General features: G+C 33.9%; 1 protein-coding gene across 3 annotated transcripts; it reads left to right on the forward strand.

Annotated features, from left to right (window-relative positions):
* Positions 1-8,140: 8,140 nt before the first annotated feature.
* On the forward strand, positions 8,141-17,014 carry LOC149728109 (uncharacterized). Of its 3 annotated transcripts, XM_089889016.1 has the most exons (8): positions 8,141-9,460; positions 9,545-9,616; positions 9,960-10,052; positions 10,364-10,536; positions 12,011-12,184; positions 12,377-12,514; positions 15,235-15,427; positions 15,754-17,014. In XM_089889016.1, the coding sequence occupies exons 4-8, from the start codon at positions 10,450-10,452 to the stop codon at positions 16,047-16,049; spliced, it is 888 nt and encodes a 295-aa protein (XP_089745142.1). In that variant the 5' UTR covers positions 8,141-9,460; positions 9,545-9,616; positions 9,960-10,052; positions 10,364-10,449; the 3' UTR covers positions 16,050-17,014. The 3 variants fall into 3 exon arrangements, with proteins under 3 accessions (XP_089745142.1, XP_089745141.1, XP_089745140.1); XM_089889015.1 differs by lacking the exon at positions 9,960-10,052; XM_089889014.1 differs by lacking the exons at positions 8,141-9,460; positions 9,960-10,052 and having other exon boundaries at positions 9,467-9,616.
* Positions 17,015-17,864: the final 850 nt, after the last annotated feature.

A 17,864-nucleotide genomic window follows, 5' to 3' on the forward strand; every position in this document is an offset into this window, starting at 1 on the left:
GTATTAACTGCTAAAACCACGAGCAAACACTATATAATGCGATAATTCGTCAAATAACTCATCAAAACTGTCTACAATTCATACAAGCGCTGCAAAACCATCCGTCTCCAGTTTCGAGAGAGGCGCCGACGGTGTCCAGGCCTGTTATAGAGGGCGCCATGATAGAAAACCATCTCTTTAACTTCTATGCTTTTCTTTAGTTTTCTCTGCGTAATAGATTATATACAGAACACAATATGACTTACAGTGTACAAGGCATAAATATTGGTACATGTCAGTCTTCGCGAAAACTACATTAACAACTTAAGTAACAGCATCAACCTATGTAGGTAGTCAAACAATTCACTTGCCTGCTAGTGCTGTTATCAAGTGAAAGTATGTAAACATTGGTATATCGTTCAACTTTTATTAAAGTGGCTTTGTTTAAGAACTCGTAATAAATTAATGCTTACCGCTACAAACACAACCGAGTATGGTCATTAAATAATCCGTAGTTCAATATTCAATCTCTACAGTGCTGAGTATTAAGTACCAACCTCATTTCACGATGTAACCTGTTCTTGGCACAATTGCCTGCTGTTAGTATTAACTGAATTTGTTTGTATAAAAGCAAGTGTACCAACGGTGACAATTTAACGACCAAACTATGATGTAAACGATTTACTAACCAGACTAAACGAAAACATAAACAGTGCAATACTTGATCGCAAAATTGCCAGCGAACCAAAAATGAAAATCCTGAGCTCTATGTTATTTGGAGTTTGTAGGGGTAGTCCCGATAGAGTCTGCTAGACGGCCACTAAAAAGGCTAATTAATCGCTAATTATGCGCAGTTTTAAATCTGAAAATTTAGTCTAAAATTTATAAACCTATTTTATGATTTGATTTCAATCAAGAGATTAAAGAGTAATGCTAGAATTAAGAATTTAGATTATTGCGGAAAAAAGTCACGAAAAAAACACAACAAGAACAACTGTTCGACGAAAAAGGATCTATATGACCACTACCGTGCTCAACCACTACCGTGCTCAGCAAGAGACAAATCTAATGCGTGAGCACGTTTAAAGCTAATAATTAGTATAGTATTAATTAACCCTTTTAGTACAACGGTCTACTACGCTCGATCAATAACAAACCCGAAGTAAAATAAGTGCGGAAAAAAGTCTCGAATAAAACAACAACAACAACAACAAGAACAACTGTTCGACGAAAAAGGATCTATATGACCACCAACGTGCCCAATAAGGTGTAATTACTTTCAATGCGTCTCCTTCTTTGCCAATTGTTTTTTTTTTCTTGCAAGAAATGTAAGAATTCTTTCCGACATCGAACCAAAACTGGTTGCCTAAATATTGAACGCGCTACCACCTTTGTCGCACGTAGAGGTCTTCCCGTTGTTGAAACACATTACGTTTCATGGTGAGTACATGAATGGGCATTAAACGTTCGGGTGCACCCGGTGCCGTGATATATTCGTTTCGATTAATATATTTGTACCGAGCGCAATTGCGCATGTGCCTAGACGCTACTGCGCATGCGCATTCGGTCGGAACAAATACAATACGAGCTCTAATAAATACGTACCGACTAAAAAAAGTTCCGCGAAAAATATTACTTAATTTTTATTTTGTTTAAATTATTTTTGTTTTCGATTGGAATAACATATGCTAGTGACCTACATAGCTATAGGCGTAATAGTAACATTTTGCGAAAATACTGTATTTGAAAATTTAATATTCATATAGTAGGGTGGGGGAAGATGGGACAATTTGTCAGACAAAACTTTTTTTTAATTTTTATTTTACTGACCCTCTTTTAATGATAATCAGGAAAATAAAGTTACAGAATTATTCGACAGTATTATCACAACTTTATAAAACGCCCGAAGGCTGATTACTGTTTTTAAATCGTAAAACAAATATGTAAAATAGAAACAGTATACTTTGAACAGGTAAAAAAATTCGAAATAGTAAGGTGCTATTTTTTAATGCTCGTTAAATCATAGTAAAGCCGATGATTGTTTTTAGTTTGCGTGTGCGAATGGTTAAACTATAAGTTTCATAGCTTCATAAAACAACCTTGAATATTTCGTACAGTTTGATTTTATCTCATAAAACTAGTTTTTATAGTTTTGTAAAAAAACACTGAGTTATAAGCATGAAGAAAATAGGCAGGGGTCAATATAACTTTAATTTGAGGTAAAAACAACACAAAATATCGGTTTAACGTTATATATATGAAGTTTAAATGGCAAAGAAACTAGCACAGCCCGTTAAATTCGGTAGGTTAACTACAAGTTGCAGATTACTGCTAATGTAAATATATTTCAATTTAGAGTCCCATCTTCCCCCACATTGTAGTTTTGTATGTTTTCATTGCCAAACTTTGAAAGTTTTGCTTTTAATTTAGTAATTTATACCTCAGGGATTATTTAACTATAAGATACTGATATAATAAAAAGATAATATTTTGAAAATATATTCGAAATTTGGTCATTTGCACTTGGCAATAATTTATGAAAAGTGTCTTGTGCCAAAAACAGAGTAGTAATACTCAGTTTGTAGCAAAAATAAAACTTTACCAATAGTTTTAAACAGTTTTCTGTTATTACAAGTTTATATGCATTTGTAGGATACAATATTTATCCATTGATGTTTGAACAATACCCCTTGTCTTTCAAACAATACCAATTTTTATGCAATAATATAATGTATAGGTATAGCATGTCAAAACTCTAGCAGAAGGGCAAGAAAAAGAATGTTTAGACTTAATTTTCAAGGCGTACAGTATTATTTCGTGTTATTTACGTATATTCCTATTTATAAATACACTTAATAATCAAAATTAACAAAGTTTTTAAACTGTACCATCTTACCCTGTGTGTTTTCGAATTTGTAAAGTTTCACTTGTTGTGCGGATCGCTAAATAACTCCTAGTGTGTTTTATTATATTTTATTAAATTGGTGTCAAGTAATAAAGTAATGATAGTACTAATTCGTGGTATTATCCAAAAACCATCATCTATTTTGATTTGGGAAATATTTGGCAATATGTGCTTAAGCGTTCTATCTTCCCCCACCCTACTCTATTATTCAAGGTATGACAATATTTTTTTATATTTAACACCCATCCCCGCACTTTTTTAAAGATAATAATGTTTTATTTTTAAGTATTACGTATAGCGCTATAACCTATTCAAAGCTGGATTGGTAGAAAATTCTATAAATAATTTATTTTTTTTAATGACGAATATTAATATTTATAGTTATTATTTCTACAAATTTTTAAAATTTTATTTTAGAATCGATATTGCTGGGGTCTAGTTAGTACAGTGCCCAAATTTTATGTTAGTAGCACGAGTAGAAGGTATCGAAAGTGGCCGCTATAATTTTTGTGTTCTAGGATAACCTTTGTCCACCAGCATCACCTGTAAATTATACCTAAAATGTGATTTTTAAACTAACATAAAATAAGTTTCTTTGTGGTTCTTACTTTTTCTAGGCTACAAATAACATACCAACTCAGCTCTGCTGACTTTAAGCATAAAAACTAAAGTTTTATCGTGGAAACGTCGTGTCTGGAACGTTTTCAACAGAGGGTCGTAATAAATTTGAACCGGGTGTTCATTGATATTTGTTCCGACCTTCCGAAGCGTCTCAGCGTGTGCGCGATAGCGTCCGGTAAAAAATCTATAAATCGGAACGAATATATATTATACGTCACCGTTTCTAATAGAAATAGATTATCCTTGGTTTCAGGGCGCGAATTCACTACACTTTTCACCACTAGAAACTTTCGCAATTACTCGCGTCATCTAGCTGTAACCCCAGTTAATGAAATTTATTTCGTCTCTTCAAATTAAGTAATGCAGATTAAGTAAACAGTATTTAATTAAACATGTTAACGTTTTTTTAGAAGTTAAGTGTGCTTATACATAACCCGTAACAATGTGAGGAGTCGGCATAGGCATATAGGGTCCAGTGCGCGTCGTACGGTTTGAACATAGTACACTAAGTGTACTATATATATGGTATGAGTTCTGCGCTCCCAGACACCTCCTGTGATCGTGAAATGAGGAACGTTGAATGAATGAATGAATAAAACTTACTTTATCCTCGCGTAGCCGGAAAACGACAGTCGTTATAACACGGGTTTAATACCTCGTGCCAGCTTACGAGAGGTGATTATTTTTTTGAGGATTTTTTTATGTATGACTAATAATTTGGACAACCCAAAGTTAGTATAGACCAAGTTAGGAAACGGATTGTAAAACAACGAGTTTTGTTACCCATTGTCTCCGCGTCTATGACGTCATAGTCGCCGCCATTACGGAGCCCACGGCACAGCATTTTATCATTGCTGGGTGCTGATTTTCGTTTAAATATTGCGATTTTTTTAAAAACCAAGCACTTCTGCGCGTAAAAATGGCTTTCTACTAATGTTATATCTTATCACAATAATAAACCTCACAAAAATAATCAACTTTTATTGAACACTCAATCGATTAAAGAGTAAAAAACATAAAATATCAAGTTCACTAACCAAAAACATAAAAGAACATGTTTAAAATATAAAAATACAAACAAAAACGCATAACATTACCATAAACTGGTGTATCTAGCTGCAGTTTTGCATGTAAATTGCCGTGATTTTACTTTTTGGCTCACAAACTTAACACGTATACCCGGCAACGAAACTTACGGTATCTTTGTAAAATTTGCCTAATATCGAAGTGACATTGAGGAAAACAATACTGAGTTACTATTTTTGGTCCTCTGCTTGAATTAGTAAGCTACCGTTTCTGCGTTACGGGTCTTTATGAAATCGGAAAACGCGAACACCTTATCTACTAGTACTTAAACAGTTTGGAGCTGCATGTCCACTTATGTTGGATTATAAATGTAGTAAAGAATGGCTCTGTAGATTCGTAGGTATGATCGTATACTATTATGTAAACTAAGCTGATTGCTGCTAGTATTAATCGCTAACGTAAAGTACCCTGTTAAACCACACTGTACGCCGAAAACCAGTCAAAATATTAATTTACTCCACATTAATTCCTATATTTAATATTATATCACAAGATTTATATTAGAAATTATATTTTAAATGTTAAAACAACCGCTATATGTGTTTTCTAGCTTTGTATCGCCATGGCCTACTCTATACACGGCCTAGGAATACACCGAAACTGCTCAGAAAATAAAAGGGCCTATTGACGCGAACAATGCCCATTATAATACATTGTTTCGTCACGGTTTCATGAATGGAATTTTGATTTTCAAAATGGAGTTTACAATCAGAGCAGTTGCAGGTCCGTTGTGCTCTTGGTGTTTGTAGTGGTTTTGTTAGAATAAGAACTTATTAAATCGATTAAACGAGGTAGTATTTTACGTAGAAGCTAGAAATAGTGTTTACAGCAGTTGTAGTCATTTTTGTACGCATAAATTACTGATTTAGGAGTCCTTTACTAAACAGTCATCTAGTATAGCTTTTTCCAACTGCTAGCGTACCACTGCCTTTGCAAGGAATAAAATTTTTAAACCACTGCCTTTGCAAGGAATAAAAGTGCATATTTCTAACATTAAAACATTTTATGCTTTCTTTGATTAGATTTAGATAATGTATTTATCGCTTATGATATGCCAGCCATCAGTAACAGCACAGGAACATGTTGGAAACCACTTTCGTCCAAACGAATAGAACGTTCTTTATAGTTAAATGTGAAAATCAAGTGGCTTTACTGCGATTTCATGACGTTTTAGCGAAACTAATCTTTGTTAAACGGTCACACAGTATCAGTGGTGTGCGAAACTACGTGTACACACGCTCAAACTTATATTATAACAACAAAATGAATTAAAACTAGCTACAAATGCAAATATACAGGCTCTATCTGTATTAATTTGGTTGGAAAATCAAAATTCCATTCATGAAACCGTGACGAGACAATGTATTATAATAGACATTGTTCGCGTCAATAGGCCTCTTATTTTCTGAGCAGTTTCGGTGTATTCTTAGGCCGTGTATTGAGTAGGCCATGGTATCGCTTACAAGAACTAAATGAACACATGCCGACTATGCATTTGTATAGGCGACTCCACAGAAATAAAAAAGAATAGAACGCGCATCTCCAATGTCGGCAAAGGAGAAAGCATGATACACTCTCTCTCTCTTTTGCGGGTCGTTCCCGTTTACTATTGTAGTCAATGGAATCGAGGGCGTTTTATGTAGTTTATTTTTCGTATTTTTGACTTTATATAAACTCATAGAATAAAACAACCATTTTCTAATATATATATTTCTAACAAACCGTTTATTTGAAGCTTTTTAATTTTTCTTTTTAAAATTTAAATTTCGTAAACAAGAGATCACAGATCTAATGAATGAACACGTTTTAAACTAATTAGCATAAGATAGTAGAGTCGGGGAAGATGGGACACCTTTAACACATAATATCCAAATAGCCTGATCGTGTTTTAAACAATTAAAAACGGTCTGTGGAAGTCGTGAAGATACGGTTTTATAATTCATTAAATGTTCTTTGTTTACTACCAAATGAAAAAAGAAAACAAAATGAAAAGGTGTCCCATCTACCCCCACCCTGCTATATTAGTTAACCCCTTTTCTACACTGTCGACTGGGCTCGATCAAAAACAAATCTGAAGTAACCAACAAAACGGGTTCTAGTCTCCATTGGTGACTGTAGAGCAGTAGGCAGAATGTATTTATACATGTATTATAACCAATGAAACTGATGACGTATGAGGATTGAGTGATTGGTAAAGAATATGTGTAAATACGCTTTGTACAACTCCTGTACCATGTGTTTATTGCAAACTTACACTAGTTAACGTTGTGGTCGCTTAAAAACGATTGTTTTCATGAATTTTGACAAACCGTAACCACGCAGTAATTAGGTAATGTTAGAAGTTAATATTAATCATATGATGTTGAAATAAAAATAATGTTTCAATTACGATTAATGATAATACGGTATAAGAGTAGTGCATTTAAAGCGTCCCCACTTAAATGCTATTAGTTTGATTCAGTCGTGAATCGTTGTGCAGATATAACACGCTTGCCGTCGTTTCCCGCCAAACTCCAGACAGTGTTTCCGCTGTGTAAAGTGCATGAGGAAAGTAATCGTTAATTAATCGCTCATCGTGCGGTTTTAAATCTGAAAATTCAGTCTAAAAATTATAAATATGTATTACGATTTGATTTCAATCAAGAGATTAAAGAATAAGGCCAGAATTGAGAATTAGGATAAGTGCGGAAAATAATCGCCCTACCAGCAACAACAACAACAACAACAACAAAGCCAAGAACAACTGTTCGACGAAAAAGGATCTATATGACCACTAACGTGTTCAATAACGTGTTCAACAAGTGGTAAACTGTAAGCGTCAACCTACCAAATAACTAAACTAGCCTAATAAACTTAAATAGTTGGTGTAGTTTTTAATATAAACACCTAGAACCTCTTAAAACGACTATGCGCCTATCTTTTACAATGGAGACCAAGCGAAATGGGGACGGAGTTGGCGGTCACGTGAATAGAAAAAAAGAATATATCACGGTTTTGTGCGGTTGCGCGTTTTACTCATTTTTAGTTCTGTGGTCTATATTAACTTTGGGTTGGTCCAAAGTTGGTTATTGGTCAATAAACATATTATATGTTAATAAACATATGTTTAGATATCTATGGTGGGTCTACTCGGTATTTCTATGGCTCTGATGCACAGAAATAAAAAAGAGTAGAACGCGCAACTGCCCAAAACCGTGATATATTCTTTTTTCTATCCACGTGACCGCCAACTCCGTCCCCATTTCGCTTGGTCTCCATTGTAAAAAATATGCGCACAGTGATTTTAGGATGTTTTAGCTGTTTATTTAAAAAACTACACTAACTATTCCACTTTATTAGGCCAGTTTAGTTTTTGGTAGGTTAACGCTTACACTTTAGCGCTTGTTTAGGAAAATTGATTATTTTATAAATTTAATTAAAAAACTTTCAAACAAACGGTTTATTAGAAATATAAGAATCACTGATTACACTTTCTGCTTACCACTTAAGTTTTTTGCATGATCTCCGTTTAGCTAAACTAAGATCAAGCAAAAACTTAAGCGCGGCCGGAAAACGACAGTCGTTATCACACGGGTTTAACACCTCGTGCCAGCTTACGAGTTAACATGTATGTTACTTTGTGGGTGATTATTTTTTTGGGAATTTTTTTTTATTTTTTTTATGTATGGCTGATAATTTGGACAACCCATTAGTGACCACTGGGTTGGAGCAATTGTCGCTAAGTGTCTTGCCCAAGAACACATACGCCCGCAATGGTAGCAGCGACGAGCCTTGAACCCATTACCTAATGGTTACAGGCAGGCGCGCTAACCACTACGCCACGGCGCCGGACAATACGCCACGGCGCCGGACATAATCGACACATGGGACTATACAAAGAAGACGGAAAATTTTTTCCGCTAGAGGCGGTAATTATTTAAAATAAAAAATACGGAAAAACGAACAAAACAGCACTACAAAGTGTTAATAAGTGTAAAACAAATTAATTAAATAATAAAAATACCTTTCTAAATACATAAAACACTAGTAAGAACCTATTTCCCACATTAGGTCTGTTATATACGCTCTTTCGTTGTGTTTATTTTCGTCGAGTCTGTGGTGTAGCGGTTTGCGTGCGGTCGTAAACTGTCTTTGTTTCATTTTTACCGGGTTCGAGTCCCGCACAGTGGAATACTTTTTTTATATATTTTTTTCAAGTTTTTTTTGTTTGACGAGTTTGGGGTTAGGGGTTTATATCTTATGTGTATAAACCGTGAAACTAACTGCTCCCCATAAAATAGAGAAACGAATTTGTCATCGCCTCCTAGCGGAAAAAAATTTCCGTCTTCTCTGTATAGCTCCATGTATAATCGACAATCAAAAATCGGTAATTAACTTTGATTATACTTTCTGCATACCGTTTAAATCGTTGTTATGTCAACAATGAAATTTGATCTAAGATCAAAGTTGATTATACTTTCTGCATACCACCCTAGAGATGCGCGTTCTACTCTTCTTTTTCTTTTATTTCTGTGCTCTGATGTAAATTACCGACAGACCGGGTTTTCCCCATAAACGAAATATTGTACTGTGACGTCACAGTGCCCGCTAGTAACGTTTTTAAAAACTTCTTTAAAACCTGATTTTTTAAACGGTTATATCGTTTAAATTAAAAGAAATTTTCACAAACTAGCTTTTTATTTAGCATCAGTAGACATAAACTTTGTTCTTATTATATATAAAAATGCACAGTCATGAAAACCGTGGGCCGGGCTCTGTAAGATTGCTCCAGGTGCAATAAGTTAACAGCGAGCAGACACGAACAGTTTACAACACTAGGGAACATTTAGACCTAAAATTTTACTGGTCACCCACTAAAGAATTGACGTGGTAAAGTTTGATTTTTCTATTTTAAGAAAAAAATGGAAGTGGTAACGGTCGATTTAAGGAGTGATACATTATCTCTTCCTACAGCTGATATGCGTTGTGCAATGGCTGAAGCAGAACTTGGTGATGATGTTTATGGTGAAGACCCAACCGTAAATCGTATGTATACAATAAAGTATAAATATAATTTATTTACCCTTGCGTGGCAACGGCAAACATTATAACACAGACACAGGTGTTTTGTTTCATACACCTCATCCCCGCATACGAGCTACCACCAATGTACCTTTGTGGATTGTAGGTGATAATTCATTTTCTTTTATATGGCTGATAATTTGGACAACTCATTAGTGACCACTGGGTTGGACCAATTGCATTAAGTGTCTTGCCCAAAGACACAAACACCCACAATGGTAGCAGGGCTAGCCTGTATTATAACAAATCGAATTAGGTCTCCTTATTGTTTTTCCAAAACACATGCTAATTAATTATGCGAAAACAGAAAGAAAGTCGTTACTAAAATTTTCATTGATGGTACTATCAAAGCTTCAAGTTTTAGAAGATTAGATTTTTGATTTGTCATAATTATAATCAAGTAAGTTAAAAAAAAACAATAAGGTATTTGGAGTAAAAAAGATTCAACCTAAGCGACCTAACATCACTGCTATTTAAGCCAACAAAAACAGATTATAAAGACATTGAATATCATCAGCGTTTTTATAGTTTTACCAAAAAGTGTCAATTTTTATAAAGTATTTGTTATACATATTATATGTTCAAATAATTATATCTACGAAAGGGATTTTTGAATATTTTTTTTGTATAATTTTTATACAGTCACTCGTATTGAAACTATTTATAGGAAGCAAAATGTTTGTTTTCATTAAAAATGTAATTTTAATTCAGGATTACAAATGTTGGCTGCTGAATTGTTTGGAAAGGAAGATGCATTGTTTGTTCCAACAGGAACAATGTGAAATTTGATATCAGTGATGTGCCATTGTTGGCAACGTGGATCAGAAGTTTTACTGGGCGATCAATCTCATATTCATCGGTTTGAGCAAGGTGGAATAGCTCAGGTAATTTTTAAGTTTTGTTCTATCAGGTGCCCATGAATGAATGAAACCTATTTACCCTCACATGACAAGAACAGTCTTAATAACACGGGCGTTCTGTTTTATACACCTTTCTAGGATAACCTAGAATACTTTATTTCGAATCTTCTTTTATTAATAGGAAAAAATAATTTGACCCGCATAAGTCAGTTTATTGACTCTTTCATAGTAGTCTTGTTGAATCATGAGCTGTAAAATGATCAAAAATTGTACTATTGGGTAGTTTTTGTGTCACGAAACGTATAGCAGGCTATGAAAAGACGCTGCGAAACGTTTACTCTCGAAAGTCCCAAAAACACAAAAATATTTTTTTCAAAATTATCAAGTTTCAAAAATTGTTATTATAGTTTATAAGATGACGTGTGATGACGCCATTTAACAGAATAACGAATCCCGTAATTAGATTCGAATACAAAAGGATTCGAATCTCACGGATTCGAAATTCTGTAATGTGCATCCCTAGTATAAATATTCCAACATGTTCAGTAAACGCATCCTTAGTCTAGGGATGTGACGGCAATTTTGGACGGCGGGGTAATTCTATTGAAAACCCGGTGGGGTACTTGAAATGCGTTTACTGAACATGTTGGAATATTTATTAAACCAAACATTGAGCCGAATTTATTTTAACCTTGTAAAAATTCTAATGTTGTTACGTCATAGACTCAAAAGCTTTTATCGCCAGCAAGTTGCCAGGCAACCGAAACGTACCTTGACTGACGTCTCCGTTAAAACTGCGGTCTGAAACATTTATAAATGCTGGATTTTTATTGTTTTGATACTTTGATGGAAATATCAATGATCCTATCGAGTTATTCTAGTAGTATCTGCGTGAATATGATCTATAAGCTTGCGGGAGAAAGGCAATAAACATGACGCACGCATTAAAATTTCAGGGCCTGCGGGAGTACCCTGGTATTTGTGAGGGCCTGCACGCAGGCCTTGCAGGCCCGCATTCGAGTTATAAAGGATTCTATTTTTATCTTTTTTGAAGTGTCAGAGATATTCAAATGAACTGGAAGGGCATATTACTAGCTAGCAAAAGGTATTTAAGGAGGAAAGAAGCTGAGTAGCAGTAATATAAGACTAAACATGGGAGCAATCCAGTCTGAAATCTAAAAACAAAGATTATTGTATTATACAATGCATTATTTCAATTTATTTGGCTTGGTTTTGGTTTTGTGGACACTTAACAGAAACAGCACTCAATAATAAAAAAATGGGTTTCTGTTACTCTATTAGTCAAAAAACTTGCCTTTGGCTGAATTGAACTCGCCTTTTATTTATCACCAGTACTTTTATTGCTAGTAGTGTAAATTTGCTTTCACTATATTTTATTTGTTTAGGAATTTTCATATTTACAATACATACATGTGAACCCTAACAATTCGCTATATAAGTTATTAATATGCTTTTTTATTTTATGGTTACACACAAGTTGGCAGGAGTCCACCCAAAAACGATACGCAATTTACCTGATGGTACGTTTCAATTAAGTGAACTGCAAGCTAAGTATCAAACAAGTGCTGATGTACATTTTGCATCAACTTCACTCATTTGCGTTGAAAACCCGATTGAAGGAAAAGTTCTTCCTTTGAATTTTATGGTTCAGGTAAATTTTGAATTAAATGAATTCCATGACACTCCTGTGAACAACCTGTTTATTTTTTTTAAATAGCTGAATATTGGAAATGTGTGTGTGCCGTTGTGTATGCAATATAATATGAAATTCAAATATATATATATATGAAGATGCTCAAATGTTGCAATTTGTTACTATCAGATCACCTTCTGTCTTTTTTAGTTAAGAAGTGTTGCAGATGAATTGAAGCTACCTATCCATTTAGATGGAGCCAGGGTTATAAATGCTGCAATAGCATTAGGTGTTCCTCCGAAATTGATAACGAAGTATGCAGACACTGCAAATATTTGTTTGTCAAAGGTTTGTTGGTCAATATTTGTTTGAAACACTTTGTTGAATAACTTTATATAGTTAACTCCAAATTCCCTGTTTTGGGTCTTTAGGAAATCTGAAAACGCAAGAACACATTTTTTTGCTATTACTTAAAGTATATATGACACGGTCAAACAACTTTGCCTAAAATTAAAGGTATAAGTATATTAAACACAAATATACTGTATTTAGTTGATTTATTAGCTTAATTAATTAAATATTTGCAAAATAAGTAGCCGTTTCAAAAAATCGTAAGAGATTTTTGCTCTTGCGAAGTGTGACGTCATCGAGGGTCAAGCGCGAGTGAGAAAGACTGTGTTTAGATACGAGTAGCAGGAAAGTTTTTGTTTACATGTGAGAAGCGCCTTATTTTGAACATGCCGAACCGTTGCGTTGTTACGGGGTATTCAAATAGCTACAATGATAATGTGAAAATACTTAAATTTCCGAAATCCCAATATCAAAGCAGTTGGTGAAGTCTGTGCAATTGTAGAGGGGCGGATTTTGAACAACCTCTCAAGAACAGTGGTATATGTAGTAACTATTTAAACTCGACTGGAAGAAGTTGGATCTACTACTGAGATACGTTGGAGTCTGATGTACCTACAATAACTGGAAGAGATAATGCATATAAAGCACTTTATGAAGTCAGTAAAAAATGTGTCACCAGCTCAGCAAACAAGTGGTGTAGAAGCTTTCCACTTTTTATTAAACCACTTCGCTTCAAAAATACTTTCATTTGAGGGGATTTATTTTTAATTAACAGCAGTATTTTTTCCTGAAAATTAATATACAATATTTTAGACTACTTCTAGCATATTGCACATTACAATGTGAAAACCGTCAGCAGGCTAACATGGAGTGATGGTGAAGTATATGCTATACAACATATCATTTACAAGGAGCAAAGAAGGACGTAGTGCGAATAGTAATGACTGCATGAAAAATTGGTCTGATTGTGACTTCATAGTTTGAATTGTTATCATAAACATTCAAATTTCAAATATTTGCAGAATACATATACAAGAACTGTACATCTAAATAAGTTTAATACTGGATAATATGATGGCTCTCGCTCATCAGAACTTTCTTGGACGCCACCTTTAACTTCTAATTACCTTGAACCTGACAAGGAAATTGCAATTTTATCTCTAGTCATGTTAACAACACATGATGGGAAAGGCACAAGAACAAGTCGTCCATGGTAGCCCCATGTCCAACGAACAAATTGTCTGTAGGCCACATGTCTGAATCTCATAAACGATAATAAACCGGACATAAAAAACATATACATCGATAATATTTTTTTGGAGATCGGGCAGGTTAGTTAACCCATACAAATTGAACAACATGCTAACTTGTGTTGTGCTAAAATAGAGTCCACAGCACTGCCATAATCTTGCTTGTAAGCTAAGTGTGCTGTCTCTAAAACCAAGGGATTGAGCCTTGGAATCACGGGGGTGCTTCGTGATACAAGTAACCTCACTGATTTCCATTAATTGATTCAGTCGCCTCTCTTCCAAGTTAACAGCAACATAACAATAGTTAAAAAGAGGACATTGGTATAAATTGTCACATGTGCACGTTAATGAAAATTATTTTATGAAATATCTCTTGATATACGAAAAAAACTAACCATAAGCAGTTTGCCATTTGTATTTTCAACAATATTGGCACCTTATTTTGGAATATTCAGGCTCAAATATATATCCACAATCACCATGTATTTCCTCTACATCTTCAACTAGGTGAGAAATTGAATCAGCACTATGAAAACTTTCTTAATTGGCCATGCTCGCTGTTCAAATCAGGCTCAACAAGCTGTACTAGCACTGACTGCGCTTTGTTCTATTCTCTCTTTGACCCTCGATGACAACACGCACGGTTCTTGTCGCTTTCGCTCGATTTTGTTCACATCGCTTCAAACACAACTTTAAACATCTGTCTCGAAAACACGTGACCCGATCAGGCTAATTTTTTCGCTAAAACATTTGTACAAATTAAAACTATTCTGCAAATAGTTTATTTTTCTAGATGACCGTGTCACATGCACTTTAAGCAGTTTGGAGCTACATATCCAGTCATATTGTATTATAAATAGTTTCTAAAGGTTCTGTAGTTTGGTAGATGGTAGATATGAACATATACTATTAAACTAAGCTGCTGCTGGTATAAACGCCCATCGTAAAGTAAGTTAACACAGTAGCTGAAAACCAGTCAAAATGCTAATTTACTCCACATAAGCTGCCAGGTTTAATTCTATGAAACGAAATTGATGTTAGAACTTGTGTGTTTATATGTTAAAACAACCGCTTTATACGTTTTCCGCCTCCGTATACAAGCACCAAATAAACGGGATTATAAATGTATTACTGTATTATATGACATCATTCATCAATTATTTGTCCATGTATTAAAGTTTAAAATAATTATAAAACAGAAAGTGTAATAAAATATAGATTTTTTGCTCGTAATTTTTCTGTCTGTAATAACCCTGTGAATATATTTTGTAAAATCGCACACATCTTTCTTTATTGTTGGTCATTGCGGATTGCCCATGTTAGCTTCCAGGTCTGAGTTAAATATGTATATACTACTATTGGTTGTTCAATTATTAACAGAATTATTATGTTACAATTTTAGAAGATTAAAAGAACTATAGGGCGTAGCAATGCGGAGTTTTAGAACCACTGATTTTAAAATTATAGGGTTTATGTGCACCAGTTGGCTCGGTGATCGTTGGAAGTAAACAATTCATCACAAAAGCAAAAAGAGTCAGAAAATTACTTGGGGGGGGAATGCGACAAGCTGGTGTTCTTGCTGCGGCTGGAATAATTTCTCTTAATGTGATAAGCAAGAAGTTGCACTTGGATCATGATAATGCAAAACATTTTGCACAAAGTAAACATGGGTGTAGGATGTTAGTGAACATCATAAAATATTAATTTACTTTTTTTGTTAAAGCATACATAACCATATGATATCAAATTGAAAATAAAGCTAATTCTTACAAAAAAAGATAAAAATTCAAACTGTTTGGACTTACAACAGAACAGACTATTGTTCCAAATAGCATGTATAATTGCACAGAAAAAAAACAATAACCCAGCAGTGACATAGCTTTTGACTAGATTTAGAGAATTAGTTGATTAAAACAAAATATTTTACTATATATTCCGATATACTATGTTTTTTTTTACCATAATTGTACATACTTATTATTTCAGCTATTCTAAGCTTAGCGCCAGATCTGGTTGAAGTTAACTTGAAACATGTAACCACAAATATTGCTATGTTTCAACTTAAAAATGCAATGCCAACAAAGAATGGCCGAACAGTTGCTCAAGAGTTTGTTTGGCGAATGGAAAACACATCAGATGGCAGCAAAACAAGGGTTAAGATGTGTGCCTTTGGTGATGTAACTGTCAGAGCAGTTTTCTATCACCAAATAAGCAAGTTGGATGTCCAGAAAGCATTGGAAAAATTTGAACTAGTTGCTTCGGCTTGGAGGAATGAACTTTAGAATCAACTTTTTAACTGGTAATCATGTCTGATTAATTGTGGGGTAAACCAAATTTTGTGCTTTTAATTTTATATTAAAAATATATTTCTCCCCTGAAATGTAAAAGTTAGTCTGTTGTGTTTGTACCTTAAAGTTTAATAAAATGATTGCACTATATAAAATATAGTAGGGTGGGGGAAGATGAGACACTTTGGGACCTTTTTAAATTTTCTTTTTACGGACCCCCATTTAATGATAATCAGAAAAGTAATGTTACCTGTTTTTTTGACAGTATTATAACGTCTTTATAAAGCATGCGTCAAAGACGATTGCTGTTTTTAAATTAAATAAAAATATGTTAAATTGAAACAGTATTTTTTGAACATGTAAAAAATGCGAAATAGTAAGGTGCTAATTATAAATGCTTGCTAAATCATAGTAAAGCCAATGAAATTTTGTAGTTTGCAAGTGTTAACGATTAAACTAGTTTCATAGATTCATTAAAAAGTTTGAATATTTTGTTTAGTTTGATTTCATTTCATAAAACTAGTTTTAGTTTTAACTAGTCATAAAACTATTTTAATTAGGTGTCCCATCTTCCTCCACATTGTAGTTTTGATACTGATATAATAACAAGAAATTCATATAAAATATTTTTGAAAGTCAGTCATTTGTACTTAGAGATAATTCAGGACAAGTGGCTTGTGCGAAAAAACAGTGTAGCAAGGCCCAAATTGTGGCAAGAAAAACATTAGGTAATATTAATTTTCTGTTATTACAAGTTTATATGCATTTTTAGATACATATTTTATCAATTGATGATCAAACTATACCTATTATCGGTCAAACAAAACTGTTCCATCTTATTCTGTTGTTTTTCGAATTTGTAAAATTTGGCCTGTTGTGCGAATCGCTAAATAACTCCTTGTGTGTTTCAATATATATTTTTGAATTGTTGTCAATTAATAAAGGAACAATAGTACTAATTCGTAGTATTATCCGAAAACCGTCATGTATTTTGATTTTAGGATGTTTTGCTGGTATGTGCTTAAGTGTCCCATCTTCTCCCACTACTATATTTTGAATTCAACATAGTTTTATAGATCATACTTGATCGTCCGATTAGCGAGTACCTACGATTGCCTAATTAGCGAGTAATTAACGATTACTTTTCTGTTTGATTAAAAGAACTAATTTTAAACTGTACATTTAACATTAATTAATCGATTGTATTCGATACAATAATTCTAACTAAGCTTAGTCTTATAAAACATAATGCATCAAAATGAATCAAGTAAACTACCATACATGGAAACACGTTTGCAGCACGGTAATCGGTAACTTTTGGTTTTGTTTACGTTAGAGTGCAAATATGAATTAAAAGTGTTTATTATAGTAATAGTCTCCCATATATCTCTCCTATTGAAATACAAGAGATCAAAGACCCAATGCGTGAGCACGTCTTAAACTAATTAGCACAGTATTAATTAACCATTTTACTACAACGATCGACTGAGCTTGATCAAAAAACAAACCATAAGTAACCAACAAAGCAGGTTTCAGTCGCTACTGGTGACTGTGGAGCAGTAAGGTGGAATGCATTTACTATTATAACTCATGTAATGTATAAGGATTGGTAAAGAATATATGTACTACGCTTTGTACAACTGCTGTACCATGTGTTGACTTGTAAACTTACACTAGTTAAACTTGTCACCGCTTAAAAACGTATGTTTTCGGGAATTTAGATTAACCGTAATCACGCAGTAATTAGGTAAAGTTAGAATTTAATATTATTCATATGATGTTTATTTTAAAATAACGTTTCAGGCACGG

The sequence above is a fragment of the Ciona robusta genome, chromosome 11 (assembly GCF_009617815.1).
Source record: "Ciona robusta chromosome 11, ASM961781v2".
NCBI lineage: Eukaryota > Metazoa > Chordata > Ascidiacea > Phlebobranchia > Cionidae > Ciona > Ciona robusta.

What these genes read in the sequence shown, in the direction of transcription:
- LOC149728109 (XM_089889016.1), top strand. Translation starts at nt 10,450, where the DNA reads ATGTGCCATTGTTGGCAACGTGGATCAGAAGTTTTACTGGGCGATCAA. An exon ending in CTTTGAATTTTATGGTTCAG is followed by an intron (nt 12,185 to 12,376) that starts GTAAATTTTGAA and finishes TGTCTTTTTTAG; the next exon opens with TTAAGAAGTGTTGCAGATGA. An exon ending in CAAATATTTGTTTGTCAAAG is followed by an intron (nt 12,515 to 15,234) that starts GTTTGTTGGTCA and finishes TTAAAATTATAG; the next exon opens with GGTTTATGTGCACCAGTTGG.